Source organism: Manis pentadactyla, chromosome 12, assembly GCF_030020395.1.
Source record: "Manis pentadactyla isolate mManPen7 chromosome 12, mManPen7.hap1, whole genome shotgun sequence".
NCBI lineage: Eukaryota > Metazoa > Chordata > Mammalia > Pholidota > Manidae > Manis > Manis pentadactyla.
In genome coordinates, this window is record NC_080030.1 from 12,712,292 (window position 1) to 12,738,607 (window position 26,316).

Here is a 26,316-nt window from a genome sequence, read left to right on the forward strand (position 1 = left end):
GGCTATATTCTCATTTTATTTTATACACATGCACATACATTGCATACACACACACACATACCACATAAAGCAAAATCGTGTAGTTAACAGTTGTTTTGAAACTTTTTCTGTAAACAAAAATGATTTCCACAATCAGTTTTGAAATCAGCCAACTCTTCGCTAGTATTTAAACCTGCACCAGCCAATAAAAATATGACTTTAATTTATCAGCCCCCTTAAAAAAGGTAAAAAGAAAAACGTGAAATAAATTTCAGTAATACATGTTATTTAACCCAGTTTGTCCAATGTTATCATTTGAAAATATAATCAATATAAAATTATTATTGAAATATTTGTATGTTACTAAGTCTTTGAAATCCAGTGCATGTTTTATACTTACTGCACATTTCAGTTTTGAATAGCCACGTTTTAAGTGTTCAATAGTCATATCTGGTTGGTGCCTCCCCTATTGGATGGTATAGTTTATAAGCTACCAACATTACTTGTGTTAACAACCACCAATTACTAATAAAAAATAATAATTAATATCTACTAATTATTTGGTGCTTATTATGTACCAGGCTCTAGACCAGGTGTCTTGCACTCATTATCTGAGGTAGAGGAAGAATTGAGGCAGAGAGGTAAGGTGATATGATCAAGATTTCTCAGCTTGCAAAGAAATCAACTGCGAGTTAAATACAGATTTTCCCCCATGTCTTTAGTTACTGAGTTTTAACCCACTAATATATTGCATCTCTATTCATCAAACAATCAGATCATAGGGTTATAACTGACATAATGAAGAATACATACTGTTTTCAGAAACATATGTAACATTTACCAAAAGAGACCATAAAATGAGTCTCAATACATTTGGAAGGATTCACGTCATACAAATGGAATTAAATTAGGGAAAAAAAAAACAGAAAGCTATCTAGGAAACTCTCAAATAGAAACAAATAGCACACTTCTAAATAGAATCATAAACACAGAGAACAGACTGGTGGTTGCCACATGGTGGAGGGTGGAGGGGAATGGGTGAAATAGTTGGAGAGGATAAAGAGCCACCAACTTTCAGTTATAAAGTAAATAAGTCATGGGGATGAAAAGTACAACATAGGGAATATAGTCAAAAACATCGTGATCTTTGTATAGTGACAGATGGTAACTACATTTATCACGGTGAGCATTTTATAATGTATATAATTGTCGAATCTCTATGTTTTACACCTGAAGTCAATATAATATTGTATGTCAACTATACTTAGATGAAAATAAATAAATAAATAAATATCTCATGGACCAAGAAGAAATCAAAAGGGAAATCTGGAAGTATTTTGAACTGAATGTTAATGATAACATAACATTTTGTGGGACATAGATAAAGCAGTACTCAGAGGGAAATTTATAGCACTAAAATGACTATAATTAAAAAAGATGAAAGGTTTCAATTCTTAAGACACAAAAGAACCGTCAGGGTCATCTAATCCAACTATGAAGTTTGAAACCCCTATAAGGTTGAAACCTCTCTCAAATAGTTGTATACCCTTTTACATGCACCCCATACCAGGGAGCCCCTCCTTATGCAAACATTTGCCACCTTTGAATTCTCTGGTCTCAGCTTGCCTTTGCAAACAAGGCAGGTGTTTGGTACCTTTGAGCCAGATGCTGAATACACCACCTTCTTTGTCTCATCCACATGAAGGCTCCAGATTTGAGGTTCAGTGAGCCCTGTGGAGCCTCCATCCCAAATGTTGAATTTCTCCTGTCCAGAGAGTAAGTTCCACAAACGCAGTGTATGGTCCTTTGAAGCAGTGATGGCAAGTGTCCCCTTGGCAAAAACTTTCACGTACCTCACCTCTCCTGTGGCAGACCAAAGTGGGAAGAATATATTAGCTGAAAACATCCTGACCTTCCAACTACCAAAATACCCATTGGCTTGGAAATCCCCTGGCTTACCAAATAAAAGATGGGTGGATTCATAGGCTTGGGGTTGATTAATGATTGTGCATTGAGTCCCCTATACAGAATTTTATTGTTGTTAACGACCATTTGATCAATAAATATGAGAGATGCCCTCTCAAAAAAAAAAAAAAAAAAGATGGGTGGATTCAAATATAACCAAATTACAAATAATGGAATATGACAAAGCTACATTAAGAGTGCAACAATTGGTTGGGATTAAATCAATTGACCAGATGTTGAATCCATAACTAACAGAGGTCACTGAAATTTATAAAAGTTCAGCATCATCCAGGGAGCATTTAAAATTAGCAAATAAAATAATAAATTAGTAGATAAAAGAATAAAAAAGTAAAATTATAGGAGATTTTATAATCTTGGAGAGCTTTTCTAAGCAAAACATGAAATTTGGAAGAGATGAAGGGGGAAAATTGACCAAGTGGATTACATGAAAATACAAAACTTCAGGAGGATCAAATGTAATTAAAAGACATATGATAGACTAGGAAAATATATTTGCGGTATACAACAAATAGACACTCTCCTTAATAAACAAAGAGTTCTTACAAATAAGCAAGAAAATTGCAAATAACCTACTCATAAATTGTACAAAGAATATAAGCAGGAAATTTACAGAAATAGTACAAATAGACAATAAGCATTAGAAAATGATGTTCAACCTCACCATAGAATTAGAAATACATACATGATATAGGAAGTGATAACATTTGTGACATTAACTGAAAAAAACTTGCAAACAGTTATGTAACTATATCTAACCATATGTTTATACATAAACAAACACTTCCTTCACAAAGGGATTAGAACAAAAAATAAATGTTTAACAACTGGCTTTCCAAGGGGTGGAAGAAAGCCCTGATTTGGAAGAAAGCATTTGCCCGTTTCCCATGGTATAAATACTCCCACCATAGCTGATATCAAACCTCTCACATATACCATTGAATGTGGAGTTGCAAAGACAGATTCCATAGCACACCATTTCCACCATATGGATACAAGAGTCAAGAACATAAATAGTAGGTAGAATGTGGTAAAATAATTAGAAAGCAATACGTTTTGAGTATTTATTTATTACCTTGTTTTAACATACAGTTGACCCTTGAGCAACATGGGTTTAAGCTGCACCAATTCACTTCCACAATGATATTTTTCAAAAAATATACTGGAAAACTATTTGGAGATTTGTGACAATTTGAAAGCACATGTTTTTTCCGTAGCTTGCTTTATTGTAAGAATGCAGTATATACTAAAAGGACATACAAAATATGTGTTAATTGACTGTTTGTTATTGGTAAGGCTTCTGGTCAACCGTAAGCTGTTAGTGATTAAATTTGGGGAGAGTCAAAAGTTATATGAGGATTCAACTGTGCCCCAACCCCTATGCTGATCAAGGGCCAACTATAATTGATTTAGCTGTAAGTTTCTATAACTTAATGTTTAATAATGACCATGTTTGACAACTGACTCACAATATTCCTGAGAACTTCACCATCAGCTCTCACAAAACAGTACAAACCACATCCAGCCTACTACCATGTGATTGGAAACTCATTTTTCTTATTATGTGTATCTGTAATGCTTTCAGAGTTACCAATCAATTACTGAGTTTTTTGAATTGCAAGTAATAAAAGTTTGTTAACTTTTTAAAAAGTGAATCAAGCTCATCATTAATAAATGGGCTCAGGTCTTGAACAGATGGCTCCCACACACACAAATACAAATACTGAATAGACCTATAGGGAATAGCCATCCTGGTGATCATAAATGGAATCGTATTTGATGGGTATTCTACTGGTACCCACCTCCTTCCCACCCCTCAGAATCAAAAGAGAAAAATGAAAACATCTAATGCTGGGAGATTTGGGGTTATGTTGTTTTATTCTGCCACATGCAGCCTGTTTGGAAAGCAGTAAGATAACACTTCTTACAAAGCAGTAAGATAACACTTCTTACAACACATAGAAATGTTCACACCCTCCAATTCAAGATTCCTACTCACTGGAAATATTCAACCAAAGGAAAAAAATGTTGTTGAGAACAGAAAGAGATTCATCCCAGCATTATCTATGATAACGTGATAACTAGAAACAGCCCAAATACATTAAGCATAATTAAATAATTAAACTAATTAATTGAAATTAATTTGAATAATTAAAATTATAATCAAATAATTAAAAATTTTAATGATTAAAATTAATTAAATTTTGTGTCTGTGGCATGTACCTCCCTCCTCTTAACCCTAGTTTCAGCCCTGGTCAGCCTCTCTTCAACATCTAGAACAGGGTCTGGTACACAGTAGTCACTCAATAATCGATTGAATGAACAAACCATAGCTATGATGGGACTTTGCAGAAATGGAAACCTCACTTAGTTTCATAGGGACTTCAGGCAACAAATTGAATAAATGATTACAATTCTTTACCCTCCCTGATCAATACCTTTCGCAGTGTGACATTTGTTCTTCATCAAGAAATGAAGCCTATTTCCCTTCCCATTGATTCTGGACTATTCTTGTGACATCCTTTAGCCAATAGTACGTGATGGGGTGCCACTTCCGAGGCCAATTCTAGACCCTAAAAGAGCTTCTGTGCTTCTGCTCACCCTCTAGAGACCTTGACTCTAACCTGCTAGAGGATGAGAGACTACAAGGAGCAGAACTGAGTTGTCTCATTTGAGAATATCCTGGACAAGCCACCTCTCAGATGCCCCCCTGACCACATAAGCATGAGCAAGTCCAGCTGAGACCAGAAGAGCCGCCCAGCTCAGCCCAGCCTGAATTGCCAACCTACAGAAGGTAAGCTAAATAAACAGCTATTGTTTGATGCTACTATGCTTTAGGGTGTTTTGTTATGCAGTTATAGCTAACTGATGCAGGAACAAAGCCAGGGTTTTGGTGCAAAGAAGCGAGTCAGTGGTGAAATTGAGACAGGGACCATGGGTTTAGACAGAGTAGGGCGAGGGCCTTCAAAAAAAGCAAAGCAGGTTAATCCCAGTCAGAACAATGTAACAATGTGCAAAGAAACCCCTACCAAAACTCCCTGTTAAACAATTAAGCAAAGTTAGAGTCACATTAATTCTCTAGGTAAAAATATCAAACTAGGAATATAGGCATTCTTCAGTAAAATTGGTTAAAACTAAAAAGCCAGGAGTAGCTGGGCCTGGAATGTTTGAACATCCCCCAGATAAGAAAATACCTTAGCATCCTAGCCATGGCAATTGGACAACACAAAGAAATAAAAGGCTTCCAGATTGGCAAGGAAGAAGTTAAACTGTCACTATTTGCAGATGACATGACACTGTATATAAAATACCCTAAAGAATCCACTCTAAAACTACTAGATCTAATATCTGAATTCAGCTAAGTTGCAGGATACAAAATTAATACACAGAAATCTGTTGCATTCCTATACACTAACAATGAACTAGCAGGGAGAGAAATGAGAAAAACAGTTCCATTCACAGTTACATCAAAAAGAATAAAATTAAAAACCTAGGAATAAACCTAACCATGGAAGTGAAAGGCCTATATACTGAAAACTACAAGACACTCTTGAGAGAAATTAAAGAAGCTACCAATAAATGGAAACACATCCCATGCTCATGGATAGGAAGAATTAATATTGTCAAAATGGCCATCCTGCCTAAAGCAATCTACAGATTCAATGCAATCCCTATGAAAATACTACAGCATTCTCCAACGAACTGAGCAAATAGTTCTAAAATTCATATGGAACCACAAAAGACCCCAAATAGCCAAAGCAATCCTGAGAAGGAAGAATAAAGCGGGTGGATTACATTCTCCAACTTCAGGTTCTACTACAAAGCCACAGTAATCAAGACAATTTGGTTCTGGCACAAGAACAGACCCACAGACCAATGGAACAGACTAGAGAACCCAGATATAAACCCAAGCATATATAGTCAATTAATATACGATAAAGGAGCCATGAATATACAATGGCGAAATGACAGCCTCTTCAACAACTGGTGTTGGCAAAACTGGACAGCTACATGCAAGAGAATGAAACTGGATTATTGTCTAACGCCATACACAAAATTAAATTTGAAATGGATCAAAGACCTGAATGTAAGTCACGAAACCATAAAACTCTTACAATAAAACATAGACAAAAATCTCTTGAATATAAACATGAGCAACTTTTTTCTGAACACATCTCCTCGGGCAAGGCAAACAAAATAAAAAATGAACAAATGGGACTACCTCAAATTAAAAAGCTTTTGTACAGCAAAGGACACCATTAGCAGAACAAAAAGGCATCCTACAGAATGGGAGAATATATTTGGAAACAACTTATCTGATAAGCGGTTAACATCCAAAATACATAAAGAACTCACATGCCTCAACACCCAAAAAGCAAATAACCCTACTAAAAAATGGGCAGAGGATATGAACAATTCTCCAAAGAAATTCAGATGGCCAACAGGCACATGAAAAGATGCTCCATATCACTAATTATCAGGGAAATGCAAATAAAAACCACAATGATACATCCCCTCATACCAGTTAGGCTGGCCAACATCCAGACTAGGAACAACAAATGTTGGTGAGGATGTGGAGAAAGGGGAACCCTCCTACACTGCTGGTGGGAATGTTAATTGGTTCAACCATTGTGGAAAGCAGTATGGAGGTTCCTCAAGAAACTGAAAATAGAAATACCATTTGACCCAGGAATTCCACTCCTAGGAGTTCACCCGAAGAAAACAAGATCCCTGATTCAAAAACACGTATTAACCCCTATGTTTACTGCAGCACTATTTACAATAGCTGAGATATGGAAGCAACCTAAGTGTCCATCAGTAGACAAATGGATGAAGAAGAAGTGATACATACACACAATGGAATATTATTCAGTCATAGGGAGAGAACAAATCCTACCATTTGCAACAACATGGATGGAGCTAGAGGGTATTATGCTCAGTGAAATAAGCCAGGGAGAGAAAGACAAGTACCAAATGATTTCCCTCATTTGTGGAGTATAACAATAAAGCAAAAAAACAAAACAGCAGCAGACTCATAGACTCCAGAAGGGACTAGCAGTTACCAAGGGGAAGGGGGTGGGGAGGGAGGGAGAAGGGGATTAAGGGGCATTATAATTAGCCCTCACAATATAGGTAGGTCACGGGGAAGGCAGTGTGCAGCACAGAGAAGACAAGTAGTCACTCTATAGCATCGCACTATGCTGATGCGCAGTGACTGCAATGGGGCATGGGGGGTGGGGACTCGGTAATAAGGAAGGGCTGAATGTAGTAAACACACTGTTTTTCTTTGAAAAACAAATTAAAATTAAAATTAAAACAAGAAAACACATCACCATAGCCCATGTCTTCATTGTATCCGTTGAATCATGCTATTGTGGGATTTGCTTTGGCCCCCTGGGGGGCCCAGCTTTTTTTTCTTTTTTACTTTACCCAGGTGCTGCTTTTCCTCCTTCAGCCCTAACCAGTGATTTGCAACCTGGGCAATTGATTTAGTAAGCAAGCCCAGTCATAAACAACATAGTAACAACAGGAAGGATTCTATCTTAAAGATAAAATTGTATTTTAAAACCCAATTAGTTAAAAAGTAAGTTAACATCCTCTTTAACAAACAGACAATAACTCAGCCCACCTGGGGAGCAAAGCACTGCACTCTCGAGCGATGGAGTGATACACTCCCAGACCAGGAAGCTGCTATCCTGGGAGGGAATCAGAGCAGTAAATTTTTTGTAAATAACCAAGAAGACTAATGAGAAACTTAATGCCTCTTTAAAGATAAACATTTTGGGACCACTTAGCAGGTGTGCATCCCTAGCCCTTTGTCTCCCAACTGCCTATAAATCCTCTAGACAACACACTACCCAGAGCTCTGTCCTCTGCTTTCTCTCTAAAGAAAAGCCTCTGCCTTGCTCTCCTACCTTGAGTGTTTGCGAAGTTCATTTTTTGACTCTGCCAACAAGAGCCCTGGCATTAAAAGGGCTCTGGGAACTGACAGGCTGACATGGGACACTAGGAAGAAGATGACCATAAACCCCACTTCCTAAGCCTTACCTGTGTGGCCAGGTAGGATGTGGATCACCTGCTGCTCTTCCATGTCCCATACGGCCATGGTGCCATCCTGGGTACCAACCACTAGCAGCTTCTCTTCTAGGCTCCATGCCATGGCGGTGATGCCTGCAGCCACACAGAGACAACAGTTATGACATCAGCCCCCGTGTCCGAGTGCTCAGCCACAGGACCCTCTGAAGAGCCCCTGCTTCAGACAAGGAAACTGAGGCATAGACAGGTCCAGTCCCTTGTCCAGAGCCACACACCTGGGAAGTATCAGAGCCAGACTTTTGACGCCAGTGCTATTAGACCCCAGATGCAGATCTCAGCTGCAATGTCTGTGTGGCTTTTAGACGCTGGATGAAATCTCGGTTACCGGCGTCTCTCAAGCTCAGCAGTTCTCACACAGGGGCTATTCTGTGCCCAAGAGCAGAGCAGTGTCTGGGACATGTCTGGTTGTCTGGGAATTGGGGAGCTATTGGCACTGGTGGGTGGAAGCCAAGGATGCTGCTGAGTATCCTACAGGCACAGGACAGTCCCCATGACAGAGAATGATCCGGCCCCAGTGTCCATAGTGCATGGTTGAAAACCCAGCCCAAGGTGACCGAGACTCAGAAAATGGAAGTACGTCGGCTGAGAAGGGAGACCCTACTTTTGGCTTCTCTTACAGTACAACCTATGTGGAAAAATAAAGGCTGGTGCCCCACCAAAAAATAATATTTGTCCAGATATCTGGAGAGCAGACTTTCTGAATGCCCTTAGGTAATTCCTTTAATGTGCCTCAGTTTCCCCGTATATGAAATGGTGGGGGAAAGTGTTGAATTCAGAGCCTGTTCAGGTCTGAGAATCCAGGATTTTGTGTCCACCTCATTGGGCTAGGGGGTGAAGATTTGGTTTTCTTTTCTTCCTTCCCTCCTTCCCTCCCTCCATCTCTCCTCCCTCCCTTCCTCCCTTCTCTCTCTCTCTCTCTCTCTCTCTCTCTCTTTCTTTCTTTTTCTGGCCTTTAACTGTGTGGCCTCAGAAATGTGACTCAGACTTCTCATTCTAAAAATGAAGGGCCTAAAACCCAGAGCATAGGAACTTTCTCAACCTCAACATGACTCGGGCCCACACAGTGGGTACAGTGGGTCTGAAACACTAAGCCTTTCCCAACCGGACAGACGGCAAAAACAAAAACGTGGCTCTGAGCTGCAACGCCCTCTGCCTGTGCCGTGGCAGACATCACTAATGAGTCACTGCACTAGCTGTGATTTGTGCCCCCCAACAACCACTCTATCATGCTTCCTTTAGTAATAAAACAAGATAAATTTAGGAATAAAAACAGGTTTTCGCTGAGGGCATGCTCACCCCGAGAAAGACCATATTTCCCAGGATCCCTTGCAATTGGAGACAGCCTATTTCTCACCAATGAGACAGGAGCAGAAGTGTAAGTTCTGCTTCTAGACCATGTCCTCTAAGGGAAGGAGCCCACCATCCACTTCCCTTTGCCATGGACCCACTGGCTGGAATGCCATTGTGATGGTAAGAGCTTGAGCAGCCATTTTGGGCCATTAAATGGAAGCCTCGCTTTGAAAATGGCAGAGCAACAAGACTGAAAGCATCTAGGTCCCCGACCCCCAGGAGACGCTGTATCACCTTTATTGTTGTGTGAAAGCCTGGACTGTTATGTGAGAGAAATGAACCCCTATTTTATTTAAGCCACTGTTATTTATGCCTTTGTTAAAGCATTTGAACCTGTATCCTAACAGGGTAGAAGGATGGAAAAAAGGAAAGCTGGCTGGATGGATGGATGGATAGATGGATGGACAAACAAATGGATGGATGGACGGACGGATGGAAAGACAGATTGACAGATGAAAGGAAGGCAGGGAAAAAGAAGAACAGATAGAAAGATGGGTGATAAATGCATGGATGATAAGCTAAATCCTCTTGTCCTTCTGACATTATGGTGTCCTAGGGGAACTGACAGGTTCCACCAGCTCTCAGCAGCCAGTCAGGCATCAATCCCCAGCTTCCAGACTCACTAGCATGAGCATGTAAATTGCAGAAATTCTCAGCAAAATGGGCACAAAACTCTTAGCACTGAGACCCCAGAGGGAGTCGGCATCCCCCACACATTTCTGGGCTCATCAGCAGTATTTATACTAGTGACCTACAGCCCCTGCGAGACAGAGAGGGCTGAGCCAGCAGGGGCAGGCCCTGATGGCACCCTTGGTGCCTCCTGACTGGCAGAGGGGAGCCCCAGAGAGTAGCCCAAAACACCTGCCATACACTGCCCACAGGCAAGAGGAGGCCTGGTAGGGTGTCTGCTATGCTAGAGAGACTCACCCTTGTGACAGCCAGTGAGGGTTGCCCGGAGGGGTCCTCCTGGGGGCTGGAGGAATCCTCCAAGCGGCACCAGCACAGGATGTGGGCACACCCGGAACCAGCTCTGGGCCTCTTGGCACAGCTGTCCCACCAGTGCTGGATGCGAGATGGCGAAGAAATGCAGTCTGGCCAGGAGCTCTGTATACAGGATGCTCTTCTCTGCAATAAGGGGATGCAGGTTGAGGGGCAGGGCGCTGCTGCCTGGGTCTAGCATCCCCCTTGTCATCCTTTCCTTCCTCCCTCTCTGTTCCCCAGACACACTAGTCCCTATTTTTCCCACAACTCACGGGCTGGAATGCCGTTGTGATGGCAAGAGCTGAAGCAGCTATTTGGGACAATTAAATGGAAGCCTCATTTTGAAAACGGCAGAGCAACAAGCTTGAAAGCATCTAGGTCCCTGACACCCAGGAGACACTGTATCACCTTTACGTAGGCCTGGACTGTTACGTGAGGGAGAAATGAACCAGGTGGTTTCCAGTCTCCGTGCCCTTGCCCATGCTGTTCCCTCCGCCTGGAACACCTTCTCCACCTCCTCCATGCCCTGCTCGTGCTGACCATGGCCCTATCTTAGCTGCAAGTTCACTTCTGCAAAAAGCATTCTCCAGCCCAAACCTCTCATCCCCACCCCTGCCAAACTCAGGTCGCAGCACTGCTGAAATTTAACGTTTCTTTGTGTGTTTATTTGGTGGCCCAGCCTCCCCCTCAACCCTAAACCTTGAGTTTCCTGAGAACAGGGATGATGTCTGTCTTGTTCATTGCCATGCTCCTCATGCCTAGAACATCACAGACACCCAAAAGTATCTGTTCAATAAATACCTCATTAGTTACTGAGTATATTAGTGTCCTCTGGCTGCTGTTAACAAAACAATCTGGGTGCTTAAAACAACAGAACTTTATTCTCTTCCAGTTCTGGAGACAAGAAGTCTGAAATCAAGGCGTCAACGTCGCTGTGCTCTCTCCAGAAGCTCTAAGAGAGGAGCCTTCCTGGCCTCTTCCAGTATCTGGGGGCTCCAAGCATTCCTTGGCTTGCGGCCCTCCTGGAAAATCCAGGATAAACGCTCCCTCTCAAGATCCTTAACTTAATCACATCTAGGGTTTAGAAAGCTAATACGTCTTTGGGAAGCCAGTTATTTCTGCCCACAACAGAGGTATCATCATTGTTTCCCCACGTTATAAAGGGGAAAGTTTGAGGCACAGAGAGGTTAGGTAACTTGTACAAGGTCACACAGCTGGTAGGAGGCAGGAATCTCACTCAGGAAGTTTGACTTCCACATGAAATACAGACCAGAAACCCTGAAGGCAGACAGTTCATTTTGTCCCTGTTCGGCTCGCCCTAACTGTGCGGCCTGTGCCCTGTGCCTCGGTTTACTGGAGGGTGAGGTGGGGCAGGGCCAGGGCGAGCGGTGAGTGCCCCACTCTCCACTGGTGCAAAATTTAAAGTGGCACCAACAGCTCAACCATCAGGATAGATACTAGTTCAAAGCAATTTTTCAAAAATCAAAATTAGTGCAACTCAAACCCACAATGAACAAAATATTAGCCTTTAAAACAAAAGCACAGTCAGAAAGGGTTCCACATCCGGTCCTCCTGGAGCTTGAGGCAACAGGAGAAACCAGGAATGCTGACTTGGCACTGCGGAGAGCGCGTGGCTGCCCAGCTGCGCCCTCTAGTTGTGACCGTCATTCCCACACCTCCTCGTGCTGGTGAGCCGCAAGTTGTCAATCAAGGGATGCACGCAAAGAACACGCTTTTAAATCTTCCCTTCAACTGGGTAGTTGTGCCCAAGGCTGTTTTCTTGCGAAGTTGCTCACTGTGAGGTTTCTAACTCCTAGTGGGCATGAATGCACCAGAAAGGTGTAATCGATGGTGGACACCAGCATCCTGCACGTGGTTATGATCGTAGACATGCTCTAGTTCAATCCTTCATGTTGCAGATAATGGAAGCTGAGGCTCAGTGCAGCAGCTGCTCACATCAACAATACTGACATGATCATGTGACAGTAACAGGACCCTCAGATGCTACCAGAGTCAGGGTCTGCATGAATTGACTCAAATACCCTTTCTAAGTAGAGGGTCGACCAGCATCCCCATTTTGCAGATGGGAAAAATGACAGCTAAACGGCAGGGGTAGGGTGGGGAGGGAAAGGAACTTTCAAGGTCACACTATCAGGAAGTGGCAGAGCCCAGATTTGAATCAACACAGGGGGGTTCAAAATCCACGCTCTTGGCTAGGATCAGTCTATGTGGTAGGAATGGGAATTTGGCAGAAGCAAGTGAATCAGGCCCCTACCTGCACAGAATGGAGCTCAGGGTCCAGGGGAGAAGACAGATGATGCAAAAGAAAACCAGCAGAAATAATAAAGAGTGAAGATGAGGGAAACAGCGTAGTGATGGAAAATGGGCAGATGACAGCAAACACTGACTCTAAACCCCGATTAAGCAAAATGCTTTCCCCAGAGCATGAATTTCCCTTCTTCTTTGCCATTAGTAGACCTGAGTTACCAAAAAGTGCTCAATTATTATCACAGTATGTTGAATTTCATCAATAAAACGTCTATAGGAGTGTGTTTTCTGTCTTGATATTAATAGTGGCATAATTTCCTTGATTTTGCCAGAAATATTTCCTACCTGGCCCTTTCTAGAAAAAGGTGCTGGGCTGGGGCTAGGGCATGAGCACCACTTCAGTAGTCTTCATTCAGAAGTTCTTCCATGTTCAATTCAAAATTCTAGACACTGGAGCTAGTAGACACCCCAGGTGTGGACAGGAAAGGTGTGTGGGTCAATGAAAGTCCGGCTGGAGAGTGGGCTTCTAGAGCTCAGTGCAGAGGGGCGCCCCCTACTAGCCAGCCCAACTCACCCATGCCCAGGAGCTCCACGGCCGGGCGGCACAGCTGCAGGGCTTCCCGGACAAGGCCGACCTCGGGACAGTCCACGTGAGGGGCCCACAGGTCAAAGTCATCCAACAGGCCCTCGATGCCCCCAGAAACGCCCCGGCAGGAAATCCAGTTCATGCTGCCTGTGGAGAGGAGGAGGGTGGGCTATGGGGAGCATACACCTCCCTCCAATCATCCTGGGAGGCAGGTTCTGGTCTCGGGACTGCTGACATTTGGAGCCAGGTCATGCTCTGGGGTGGGGCTGCCCCGGGCACTCTAGGATGCTGAGTGTCATTCCTGGGATCCACCCACCAGATACCAGTGGCATCTCCCTAGTCATGATAATCAAAAACACAGACATTGCCAAGTGTCCCTTCTGGGGCAGGATCACCCTGCTTGGGAATCACAGGGATGAACAGATGGATAGATAGCCAGATAGACAAATATATAGATGGGTGGATAGACAGACAGAAAGATGGATGAATAGATAGATGATGAATGGGTAGGCATAAAGATGATAGCTATCAATGATAGAGAAAAATAATAGAAAGATTAGATGTATGTAGATAGATGATTAGTATATCAGCAGCTAGCTAGCTAGATGATGGATGGATACATACATACATAGAAAAATATACAAAAATGGTAAATAAACAGAGATGGAAATGATATACAAATAGATGGATAGACGGATGGATAGATCTAAAGATAGATGACAGATGATAAATGACAGATAATAGATGACAGATTTTAGATGACAGAGTCTCTCATTCTAAGGCTGAGCTTCTCACTTGCCACATCAACTAGCACTAGATGTCAGTAGCACCCCTCCCCATTGTGACAATCAAGATGTCCCAGACGTTGCTAAGTGTCCCCTGGGTGGGGGGGAGGACAGAATGTCCCCGTGGTGAGAACCTGCCTTAAGAGGACCAAGGATTTTGCCCTTTACTCTTCCCAAGCTCCAAAAGGTGGAAGCACGGGGCTCGATCCCTCCTGGGATGGGTGCAGCCCTTACCCAGAACCTCTTGCTTCAGCTCCTCAATGCGGCCCGAGTGGAGCAGGTGATGGGGCAACTCCTTCAGTTTCCTCAGGTTTGCAACAGTGTCTGAGAACCACAGGGGCTGAGGGGCCACCTGCAGAGGAGGAGGGGGCTGGCAGCCAGGCCACTATGACACAAGCTCATTCATTCCCTCCACAGACATGGGCAAGGCTGGGCACCTGGTGAAGCTGGAGAGTTTGGGAATACAGTTCCAGACAGAACACACACAATGGGTTGGGGCAGAGGGAGGGGCTTAAGGCTCAGGGAATCCAAGGGACATTGTTGCTGGACCTCAGAGGGTAAGTAGGAGTCTGTCTGGTGAAATGTGTCAGAAAACGACAACATCACAGGGCAAAGGAACGGGCATGCACAGGAGGTGGGAGACAGCCGGGTGAGAGGTTCGGAAGAGCTGAATCATAAAGCAGAGTGGGGGATCATGGCAGAGAATGCGACTGCAGAGGCTGTAGGTAGCAGAGCTCGAAGGCACTGAATATCAGGCTGAGGAGGTCACACTGGAGATGGAGGGCACCAGGGAGCTAGGGAGGTGTTAGAGGGCAGGCACGATAAGATTGCATCGTCGGGGCATTCCCCAGAAGAACAGACTGTAGCAAGAGGTCCGCAGGCTTGGGCGACCCTGGAGGCAGACAGACACGTCCCGGAGGGAGAGGAAGAGGCTGAGCCTGCAAGGGTTCGGCCATAGAGGAGAGAGTCTCTGAGCCGCCAATGAGGAGAAAAGGCAGCACCAAAGAGAATCAGGCCTGGCCTTGTCTCTGGCCTCTCCTGTCCAGCAGGGACGATAAAGAAAAAAGGAAAAAATCAAACTGTAAAGAAGACTTAACTGCGTATTTCCTAGTTGAACTCATTGCGCTACAGTTCACGGAAGATGCCAACCTTAGGGGGAACTGAGGGAGGGTCCACAGGCACTCTCTGCCCCCTCCACGTGCAACTCTTCCATAAATCTAAAATGATTTGGAAACTAAAAAATGTTTTCAAGTTCTGTTTTAGAGGGAAGTGGGCGAGGAGAAAAGAATAAGCAATAGAGAAGGGAAGAAATCCCAGAAGGCTTCCTGAAGGAAGAGGCATTTATGCTGAGCCTGAGGTGTTTGAGAGGCAAAACCAAAACAAAACACCAAGGGAATGACATGCAAGCTAAGGACGCCAGGTCTGAGAGCTCCCGGGCAGGCACAGGAGAAGAACAGCTGTAAGGAAATGTGTGGCTAGTGATGGGGGAAGGAGTGTGGGAGAGTCTTCCTGGTAGGAGAGATTGTGGGCAGTCTTTATGTCACGGTTCGATCTTCTCTGTGTTCCAGAACCATCACAGATCACTTTCCATACTAAAAAACAAAGCAAATGTTATTTTTAATGTCAGCGATTCATGTGGGGAGCCAAAGACTGGAAAATCCTATCGTGCCAGGGACTTCACAGTGTGTCAAGTGCCCCTCAAAAAGACGGGGAGGAAATTGGTGTGCTCAGGAGGAACTGGACTCAGTGAAATAAAACCATGAGATACCAGGAGTTGGAGGCAGTTCGGATATGCTTCTGAATGCCGTGAACTTCTTCACCTCTGGAATGTCAGGGGGAATCATACCCTCATCTGTTGCTCCCAACCCCCAAATGATGCTTGGTGATGGTGAAGGTCCTCACCCCCTCTGTGGGAAGGGAAGGGGAGGGAAGGAGGTCAGGAGGGCATCGGGGTGGGAACGAGGGAAGGAAGGAGATGGGTGGTCCTTGCCGGGCAGCCTCGGCCATGCGTGCATAGCAGGGTGGGCACTGCAAAGGGGGAAGCAGGAGCCCCGGAGGGTGCCTCACCTTACGGTCCAGGTTCAGGGGCTTCCCCACGAGTGGCAGGGTGATGAGTTTCTTGGTGCCCTGGCTCCAGGCCCCCGAGAAGTAGTCGGCCAGGACGCCATGTCTCTTGGCTCTGTCGGGCCCAGACAGGTAGCGCTCTTGGACCACCTCGGCCAGCTGTCTGCAGAGAGGGGACATATGCTGATGGGGCCTGGGGGACCTGGCAAGTCTGGAGGTGGCCACTGGCCTCCCAGGACGCAGTTCCAAATGCAGCTCCATCCTAACCCATTTTCAGGATGTTCACTGGGTTGGCGGGCCACCTGTTTTGTTACTTAACATTTACCTCTAAATGGGACCATCCTTTTTTTTCCCTTAAGCAAATTTACTTTGAACTGGAAGCTTTGAGCTCCTCGATAAGTTAAATATAAGTCACTGTATAACCCTGCAATTCTGCTCCTGGCTATATCCCCCAAAGAATTGAAAAATAGGTGCCCAAATAAAAACTTAGACATATAGGTTCACAGCAGCACTATTCCCAAGGGCCAAAAGGTAGAAACAACCCACGTGTCCATCAATAAATGAAATGGATAAACCCGATGGGGTCCATCCACGCAGTGGAATATGACTCAGCCGTAACGAGGGATGTAGCATGAGCACACGCTACAGTGTGGATGAACCCTGAAACCATCATGACGAGTGAGAGAAGCCAGACACAAAAACCTCACGTCATGTGATCCCATGTGCATGAAATGTCTAGAACAGGCAAATGCACAGAGACAGCAGATCAGTGGTTGCCAGGGCCTGGGGGAGGTGGACAGAGATTGCTGGGGGATGAGGTATCATTTGGGGGTGATGGGAATGTTTTCAAGCTATTTAGAGGCGAGGGTTGCACAGCATTGTGATGCACTAAATGTGTCTGAATTGTACACTTGACCCCCACAGTGGACCCACCTGTGGGCGATGGCCAGGAGTGTGAAGCCATCCACAGGCCGCCTGGCCAAATAGTTACCCAGATCGCGACGCAGCCTCACCCACAGCAGGGGTGGGAAACGCAGCAGTTCTTTGCTGGGAGGGGTCCAGTCCCGGTACACGGACTGCAGGACCTCATCATCTAACGACAGGACATCCTTCAGCTCTGCCTCTGAGAGCCCCTGCCTGTGGGGAGGAGGGACAGGACGTTGGAGCACACCGGTGGCTCCAGCATTTGGAGGATGCAGATGCTGGGGGAGGGAGAGAGGCATGGCCAGCAGCACTGTGTCTTGCAGATCACCGAAGCGTTCAAACCCGCAGTTGCCCAGCCTGGTTGCTGCTGTACCCATCATGGAAGATCCTTCCTGATCTTTCCTTCTGTGCTCCACACCTGCAGAACTGTGAACCAACCCCTCCCCAACCTTAGATAAGAGAGCAAGCACAGGCAGGGAGAGAGGAGGTGACTTAGGAAAGTAATTCAGAAGCCCACTGGGCCTACTGCAGCCCACCTCCTGTTTCTGGGCCTGAGCTAGAGAAAGGAAGAGGCCTTACATAGGATGAGTGGTCAAAGCTGCAGTGCTGGACTGGAACCGGCATCCTAGTACCTATGGGCACCAGACTGGAAAACTGTGGGACGTGCCTGCCAATTTCATCAGAGATGGAGAACCATCGGAATTCATTTCAGAGGAAGGCTGGCTTCTGCCTGCACCTCACAGGAGGCAGACCCCCATTAGGTTTTCCAACATTCTCTGATGCTGATGGAAGCTTCATTTTGATCAAAACACTCGCCACATTCTTCCTGTGTATAGAATACCTGCTCCCCTGGGGTTTTCCGAGGCAACAAGATGGATGCTAACATCGGTCTCTGCAATCCTGTCTATGAACTCATCTCATCTTTGAGAATCACTTCTATAGTATCACCAGCACCTCCTCCACTGGGGTAGCCAGGACATCTCTACAACCTGCTTTTCTCTTCTTGATATGTTTTTCCAAACTGGAATTCCTGGGGGCCACACACCATCAGGGTCTACTTGATAGAACCAATGTAGGGTCCTGTGTCTCCTCAAAAATTGCTCTCCAGAATAGAATCTTCTTTGCCACTCTTTGACACACCCTTAGTACAAACCGGGCTTGGATCATCTCCTGCTGCTTCAGATTTACTGGCTTGTCTCCCTGATCGAGACAGGAATCCCAGAAGAAATGGATATCCCAAAGCAGCCATAGCCCCATAATTCTCCAGCATCACGTCCCTGTATGGGGCCCTCTGGGCCGAGGCCAGGCCAGCCCATTCATTCTCAGAGAAGCAGACAGCCACACCCTGGAGGGTCGCCGACTCATGCATAGAGCATTGGCACATCGGCTTAAGCACTATCCACGGAGTGTGGTCTCTGTGCGAGGCATCATGCTAACCCCGAGAGGAAGGGAGCTAGACACCTAGAAAGCTTACCTTCTAGTGCACAGAGCCAGGTAGGAAATAATGAAAAAAAAACAAAAACACAAAGAGGTGGGGTAACAATGGTTAGGAGGAAGATAAACCAAGTCACATGAAAGAGAGCAACAGATGAGGGGCAGGGAGAGAGGTGATTCTTGGAGCAGGTGGGTCTCTCTGAGAAGGTGCCATCAGAGCGGAGAACATGTGGGAAGGAGGGAGCCAGCACAAGGGAATCTGGGCAAGGGTGCTCCAGGCAGGGGGATGGGACACAGCCAGAGCCAGCAGGCCTTGGTAAGGAGTTTGGACACTTTTACCAAAGCAATGCGAAGCCACTGGAAGAGTTTAATCTTGGCAAGAAACTCAGTCTGATTAATGATTTTAAAATCTCACTCTGGACGGGCGTTCAATCCAAAACTTGTATATGTGTGCTCAGAGAAACATTATTCATAGTAGCGGGAAGGTGGAAGCCACACGAATGTCCATCAATGGACAAACAGGTGAGCAAAATATGGTCAACATGAACTGAACACGTGTGTCTCTCCCGGGTTCATATGTTGAAGTCCCAATCCCCAAGGTGATGGTATTTGGAGGTGGGGAGGTGATGAGGTCATGAGGGTGGAGCCCCTGTGAATGGGTTCAGTGCCTTTATAAAAGGGACCCCCAATCCACTCCCAGGAATTTACCCTAAGAATGCAGGAGCCCAGTTTGAAAAAGACATATGCACCCCTATGTTTATCGCAGCACTGTTTACAATAGCCAAGACATGGAAGCTACCTAAGTGTCCATCAGTAGATGAATGGCTAAAGAAGATGTGCTACATATACACAATGGAAATTATTCAGCCATAAGAAGAAAACAAATCCTACCATTTGCAACAACATGGATGGAGCTAGAGGGTATTATGCTCAGTGAAATAAGCCAGGTGGAGAAAGACAAGCACCAAATGATTTCACTCATCTGTGGGGTATAAGAACAAATAAAAACTGAAGGAACAAAACAGCAGCAGAATCACAGAACCCAAGAATGGACTAACAGTTGCCAAAGGGAAAGGGACCCGGGAGAGTGGGTGGGAAGGGAGGGACAAGGGGAGTAAGGGGCATCAGGATCAGCACACATAACGTGTGGGCACGGGGAAGGTAGTATAGCACAGAGAAGACAAGTAGTGGCTCTATAGCATCTTACTACACTGATGGACAGTGACTATAATGGGGTGTGTGGTGGGGACTTTATAATGGGGGGGAATCTAGTAACCACAATGTTGCTCATGTGACTGCATATTAATGATACCAAAATAAAAAATGAAAAATAAATAAATAAATAAATGTTTTTAAAAAGGGACCCCCGAGAGCTCCCTTGAGGACAAGAAGCTGGCCATGTGAGGACAAAAAGACCATTATGAACCAGAAAATGGTCCCATCAGACACCCAATCTGCTGGTGTCTTGACCTTGAACTTCCCAGCATCCAGAACTGTGAGAAATAAGTTGTTTATAAGCTACCCAGTCTATGGTATTTTTGTTATGGCAGCCCAGATGGACTAAGACAGTGGTCCATGGAAACAATAGGGTATTATTTGGTCATAAAAAGGAACAAAGTACTGACATGTACTACAAAATGGATGACCCTTGGAAACATGCTAAGTGAAAGATATCAGTCACGAAAGACCACATGTTCTATGACTCCATTTATATGAAATATCCAGAACAGACAAATTCGTAGAGATAGAAGGTAAATTAATGGCTGCCAGGAGCTTGGGGAGGGGCGTTGGAGGGTGAATGCTAACGGGGAACAGTGAGTATATTCAGGGGGGATGAGAATGCTTTGGAGCTAGGCAGAGGTGATGGCTGCACAACACTATTAATGTACTAAATGCCATTGAATTGTATCCTTTAAATTTTAGGTTTTACATTAAGTGAAGGTTACTGCAATTAAATAATCTCAAGCCTGCTAAATGCCGTGAGGAATCCTAAATTGGCTGTATGACCAGAAAAATTCATGGGAAAAAAGCTGGTGAAATCCAAGTAAAGTCTAGAGTTGAGTTCATAGTCAGGCACCAAGGTTAATGGCCCCATCTTGACAGCAGTGTTCTGGTTATGCCAGGTGTCGCATTAGGAAAAGCAAGGAGAATGGTCTACGGGAACTTCCCGTAGGACCTCTGCATCTCTTCTGTAAATTTAAAATCATTCAAAAATTAAAAGTTTATCTTTTAAAAAAGTCTCGTTCTTGCCTCTCTGGGGAAGGGGCTTGTGGGAGATTAAAGGGACATGCAGAAAAGTGAAGGGCAGGGCAATCGTGTGGGTGGGAAAGGCAGTGGCAAACGTGGGGACGGTAGCAATGGAAAGAATGGCTGGTTGAGGATGTCTTGAAGGCAGAGCCAAGAGGACTTGCTGGTTCTGGAAGGAGGAGGGGGAAGGAGAGGAGACAGAAACAGCTCCTGGTTACGCAGACGGTGATCCCATTCCTAAATGGGGAGTCCTGGATGGGAGCAGGTTTGGGGGCAAGATATTTGGGCAGACACAGCCGTGAGCTACCATCATGATTTGACACACACGCCCTTTCCCCCCAGCCCCCGGCACCCACCGACCTGCTTTCTGTCTCTGCAGATTTGCCTGTTCTGGATGTTTCATATACATAGGAACCCACAGCATCGTACTGTCTGTGCTCGGTGCTGACCACTGCCGATCTGGGGGCATGCCCCCTCTGCCCCTGGTCCATCTAGGCTTCACCAACAAGAACTTACAGTAAGGAGCAGGAGACCCAGAAGGGACCTGTGAACAATCACTGGGCAGGGCCATTTTCCTGTGCTGCCAAAGCCTGCTTATTGCAATCCAGGCCAGAACCTGGAGGCGGAGGGTTCCTCCAGCCTGTGATGCTCTCAGCTCTGTGACTTGGACCAGACGTGGATCCACGTACACCAACTGATTCCTGTGTCCCTGGATTTTGGAATCAGGACTCAAGAACGAGCGAGTAAGATGGAAGATTCCCGAAATGGGAGCCCATGGTGCCGACGGAAGCTTGAGGCCAGCTAACCTTCGGGAGGGGAGAAAGAGAGAGCCTAGAACAGAAACCAATATGCAAAGAGGACCCAGCAGGAGAGGGGATGAGAGACCGCCCTCATTCCCCAGGCTTCCCAGTTCCCATGGCAACCCTGCCTCCTCCACGTAGGTGTCATCTGGTTGGCCTGGTGGCCCTTTATCCTAGAACATTCCAAGGTCTGTCTTTGTACTCTTGTAGAATCCAGGTCAGGGTCCCCAGTCTTGGGGCACCAGTTGCAAAATGTGGGGTACAACATGAAATCTGGGGGGTGCTCCCTGGAGTCAGCAATGGGTTGGCCCTGGATTCCCCAACCTCTTCCTGTGGCCTTGGCAAAGAGCCCACATTTCTTGTGCACCAGCATGAGTGAGATTCTGCTCCTGGCAAACAAACAAAAAGTCCCCCACATGGGACTGATTGCTGCCACCTTGACTGACTTGTGGTGAAAGACAAAGAGCAAAAGAACAGACTGCCTTCCAAACTGAGACGGCAAAACTGCATTATTCTGCATCTCTGATGGGCTCGGGTGTTTTCGGATGGTCATTTTCATGAAGGCAAAGCCTTGTCTCCCAGGCGTCTGCTAGTTGGCCTCCCTCCCAGCCTCCCAGGGGAGGGAGTTGGGCTGCTGGGTGCATGTGATGAACACAGTCCTCTCCTGCTCATTACTTCTGACTAACCATCCACACCCAGAGTCTCTGAGCAATCACTCCTGACCATCATGACCCAGGTTTCTTGGAGTCCACACACCTGAGGCTTTCTCTGAGCAAGCTCATGGAAGCCTGCATTCCTTCAGATGCTATAAACACAATGGAATTGGATTTTCCTGTGCTTTCTGCTGGTTCCCATGCTACAAGCACGGAATGAAATGGAGACACAGGATTGCAGCTGATCCTTCAGGGACGTTGCATTTGAAAGACTTTTTCTGAGATCTCCCTATGCATTGCTTATTAATTACAAAGGGGAACATGGCAAATTTACAGTGGGGAAAAAAAATGCCATACCCAACAAGGACACTGAGATTTAACCTGAATGTGATCCCATCCCATCAACCCAGAGGGAGGGACACTCTGCAAACTAGCTCCCATCCTAAGTGTGGTCCCTGGGCCGGCAGCATCAGGAGAAACGCAGGAATCCCAGACCCACTGAATCAGTCTTTACTCAGAAACAAGGCTCAAGGCGCCTCTACCCTTTGAAAGTCAAGGAACACCAATCTACGACATAACTGGCCTGTCCTCTTCAAACGGACAAAGACAGATGGCACAATGTTGCAGATTAGATGAGACAAGAGAGACCTGCCAACGAAATGCAACACGTGATCCCAGTTGGGAACCTGGACTGGGTGTGAAGGGGACAGCTATAAAGGACAGTTTTGAGACAGTTTGCAAATCTTAATGATGAACTGTGTATTAAATAATAGTATTGCATCTGTGATACATTTCCTGGGTTTTATGACTGTCTCTTGGCGATGCGGGGTTCTGGTTGTCCTTGTTCTCAGGAAATATGTGACCTATTTAAGGGTAAAAGAGAATGATCTTGTGAATTCCAAATGGTTCCGGGAAAAACTGTGTGTGTATAGATCAATAGATAACTCAGTGGGTGGATGGATAGGTGGATAGATAACAGACAGACAGATAGGAAGAAAAATAGAAAGAAAGAGAGAGAAGAGAAAGTCAACAGACCAACTGGGGATGTGGGGGAAGAATGTAGGGCTGTAGTTCTCAACTAGGGCCTATTCTGCCTGCAGGGCCATGGGTAAAATTGTGACATTTCCAGAGTATCTCCCGGCTTTAGTGCATTTGCATATCCTCAGGGGTGGAGAGAAGGTCATCTCCAGGTCAATGGGTAATTACCTCGGCAACCGAGAGCATATTTGAACCTGAGTGTTTAAAGGGAGGGGCTGGTTTGCTTGCTGGCTTGCTTGCTTCTTCAGGAGCAGAGGAGAGAGATGGCCCTGGACTGCAGTTTGTAAGCAACAAACGAGTTTTAAACTTTATTTCTCCCTTTGACTGATTTCGGTTTTTAGAGGTATTTTGCCCCAGGATTTCCTCTCCCTGGACTTACAAGGGGACACTGAGCAATGTCCTGGGACATTTTTGGCTGTCCCAAGCAATGGGAGTACTCCTGGCATCCAGCAGATAGATGGCCTATGGTGCACAGGACAGACCCCCCACATAAAGCATGATCCTGCCCCAAATATCAGTAGCATCAAAGCTGAGAAACCTGATGTATGGGAATTCTTTGCACTCCAGCAGTTCTTAACTAGTTTAGAATTTGAAAGTATTACAATGTAAACCTTTTACAAAAGCAAGACCACAGGCAAATCCATAGAGATAGAAAGTGGATTGCTGGTTGTCAGGGGGAGGGTACATACACGATGGTAGCTCAGGACTGTGTCTATCAAACCCCAAACCTGCTCTCCTCCAGGGTTCCACATGAGTTGGGTCCTTTTGAGAAGAGGGGAATTCAGAGCATCAAGATTCCCCCAGGACGTGGGACACAGAGCCTGGAGCGAGTCACCTACTAGCCAAGCAACGCCAACAGATGCCAGCAACACCAGAAATTTTACAGAAAAGCCTAGAACAGATTCTCCCCTAGCACCACCAGAGGGAGTGTGGCCTTGGTGACACGTTGATTTCAGACTGGCTGCAGAACTGGGAAAGAACACATTTCTGTTGTTTTAAGCCACCTGGTTTATTTGTTACCTAGGAAATGAATCCATGTGTTTTATCTCAATAGAACAGAGTGAAAATGACAGACTTACCGGGAAGAGGCGATGTAGCCCAGCACGCAGGCCACCAGGAGCTGCCCGTGTGTCTGCTCCAGGCGGGCACACAGCTGGTGCATTGCTTCCTTGGCAGAGGAGGCCAGAGGGGTGGGCACAGTAAATGAGGCCCATTTCCGGGCCTCCTCAAAAGCCAGCCTTAGTCGGCCCGGGTGCCCACACTCTGGGAGGCTGGCCCAGAGCAGGTCCCTCTGCACCGGGCTCAGTGTCCTCCTGGAGGCTGCCAGCAGGAGCTGAATCATTTCCTGTCCTTGGCTTCCAGAAAGGGATGTCAACTCCCAGTAGGCCTTGGGGTCCTTGAGCGTCTGCCGCACGGTGTCCAAAACCTGCTGCCCTGAGCAGGCCGAGAGGATAAGGTGGACCCTCGGAGGGCACAGAGGAGGAAGCCAGGGGACCCTCCGTGCACGGCAGATGGCATCCACATCATCCAGGGAATCCAGCAGGATCACGAGGGACTCAAAGTTTCTACAGGAGACAGTATGCAGGAGGATGTGGAAAAACTGGACCACCCTGGAGTGGGCCTCCAGGACCTGGGAAGGGGGCAGGGGCAGCCCGTAGGCCAGGCACACCTGGAAGCAGACACTCTGGAGCAGACCTCGGGCATCGGAGCTCATCTGTGACATCCCCAGGAGCCTCAGGACGGTCACTGTCTTGCGGCCGAGCAGCCCCGGCATTTGCTCGGCCAGCTTGCACATCAGAGCTGTCTTTCCAATGCCCGGGGGACCGAAAAGCACCAGGGGCGTGTGGGGGTGGCTGTCGCTCTGTCGGAGCTGCTGCCCCAGCTGTGCCAGGAGCTCCTGGCGACCACAAAAGGTTCGGATGGCCTCGGCACTCAGCCCCAGGTGGTGGCGGATGTCTTGGTAGAGCCAGGCCAACTCCTGCCTGCCCACCTCCAGCTCCCGGAGGTGCTCGAGGACCTGGTGGTTGGCCCTGGCCACAAACTGCTCCCCAAGCTCCTTCAGGTACCGGGCATGAGCCTTATTCTTGGGGTTCACCAGGTCTCGGCTCCACGGCAGGTGGTGGGCCTTGAGAACTCCAGGCTGTGTGTCAGCGATGCGCCCCTTGAGGCTGCTGAGAAGGTTCTGGGCATCCGTGTCCAGGCAGCCGTCTGCAAGCCGGTCCACCATCTTGAGGGCACAGTCTTCCAGGATGTGTTTGTTGAGGTCTTGGATCTCTCTCAGGAAGACAGTAGCTCCCTGGTGCCCGCCTGCTGGGCTCAGCAGGCCCCGTTGTATCTCCCACTCGATGACTATAAAAAAGTGTCGGAAATGGGAAAAGAGAGTAGTCATTGTTGGGTCATCAGCTGGCCCAAGTGGGGGGACACTTGGGGAGACAGAGTTAGGGTTTGGGGCCATAGGTTCTCCAGCCTAATGTGCACTGGAGTCACCTGGCATAACCAAAGACAACATGCAAACTAATGTGCTCAAGAGTGTTCTAATAAAACTTTACTTAATAAAAACAAGCAGCAGGTGGGATTGGGCCCGAGGACCCTAGTTTGCCAGTCACCTGGAGGCTCGAGAAAACCCACCCAGCTGGGATCAGCAGGTGTGAGGGGGCCGTGGGTTTGCATTTCCACCAAGTTCCCAGATGATGTTGAGGCTGCTGGTCCAGGGGCTGCACTGAGACTAGCACTGATTTAGCCATTATTAATAAAGAAACCGTGGTGTAAGCAACACGGAGATTGTGTGTGAGTTGCAGCCCCATTATAAACAATACCCTCAGACTCAAGAATTAAACCTGCAGTGACTACAGGACCCAGAAATTCCACTCATAGGTATGGACCCAAATAGAACTGAAAACAGGCACTCAAATGCATACTTGTACACATATGTTCATAGCAGTGCTATTCATGATAGCCAAAAGGTGGAAACAACCCAGTGTCCATTACATGATGAACGCATGAACAAGATGTGGTCCATTCATACCATGGAATATTACTCAGCCATCAAAAGGAATAAAGTAGCTACACACTACAATGCGGGTGAAGCTTGAAAACATTATGCTATATGAAAGGAGGCAACAGACATA

At 46.2% G+C, this 26,316-nt stretch overlaps 1 protein-coding gene and 1 long non-coding RNA gene across 4 annotated transcripts in view; one reads left to right on the forward strand and one right to left on the reverse strand.

Annotated features, from left to right (window-relative positions):
- The window catches only part of LOC130680056 (uncharacterized), a 71,389-nt gene that overhangs the window by 36,768 nt on the left and 8,305 nt on the right, over window positions 1–26,316 (forward strand). For all 3 annotated transcript variants that reach the window (XR_008993070.1, XR_008993071.1, XR_008993069.1), the window contains one exon: window positions 4,571–4,756. This is a non-coding gene — a long non-coding RNA (uncharacterized LOC130680056). The remainder of the gene's footprint in view (window positions 1–4,570; window positions 4,757–26,316) is intronic.
- Window positions 1–26,316, reverse strand: part of LOC130680054 (NACHT domain- and WD repeat-containing protein 1-like) — a 64,714-nt gene that overhangs the window by 20,523 nt on the left and 17,875 nt on the right. Inside the window, exons 5-12 of the mRNA XM_057490058.1 lie at window positions 24,268–25,537; window positions 17,026–17,229; window positions 16,096–16,255; window positions 14,263–14,380; window positions 13,232–13,390; window positions 10,336–10,533; window positions 8,011–8,133; window positions 1,634–1,842 (exon numbers count right to left, since the gene is read on the reverse strand). Coding sequence (XP_057346041.1) covers window positions 1,634–1,842; window positions 8,011–8,133; window positions 10,336–10,533; window positions 13,232–13,390; window positions 14,263–14,380; window positions 16,096–16,255; window positions 17,026–17,229; window positions 24,268–25,537 — 2,441 coding nt within the window. The remainder of the gene's footprint in view (window positions 1–1,633; window positions 1,843–8,010; window positions 8,134–10,335; window positions 10,534–13,231; window positions 13,391–14,262; window positions 14,381–16,095; window positions 16,256–17,025; window positions 17,230–24,267; window positions 25,538–26,316) is intronic.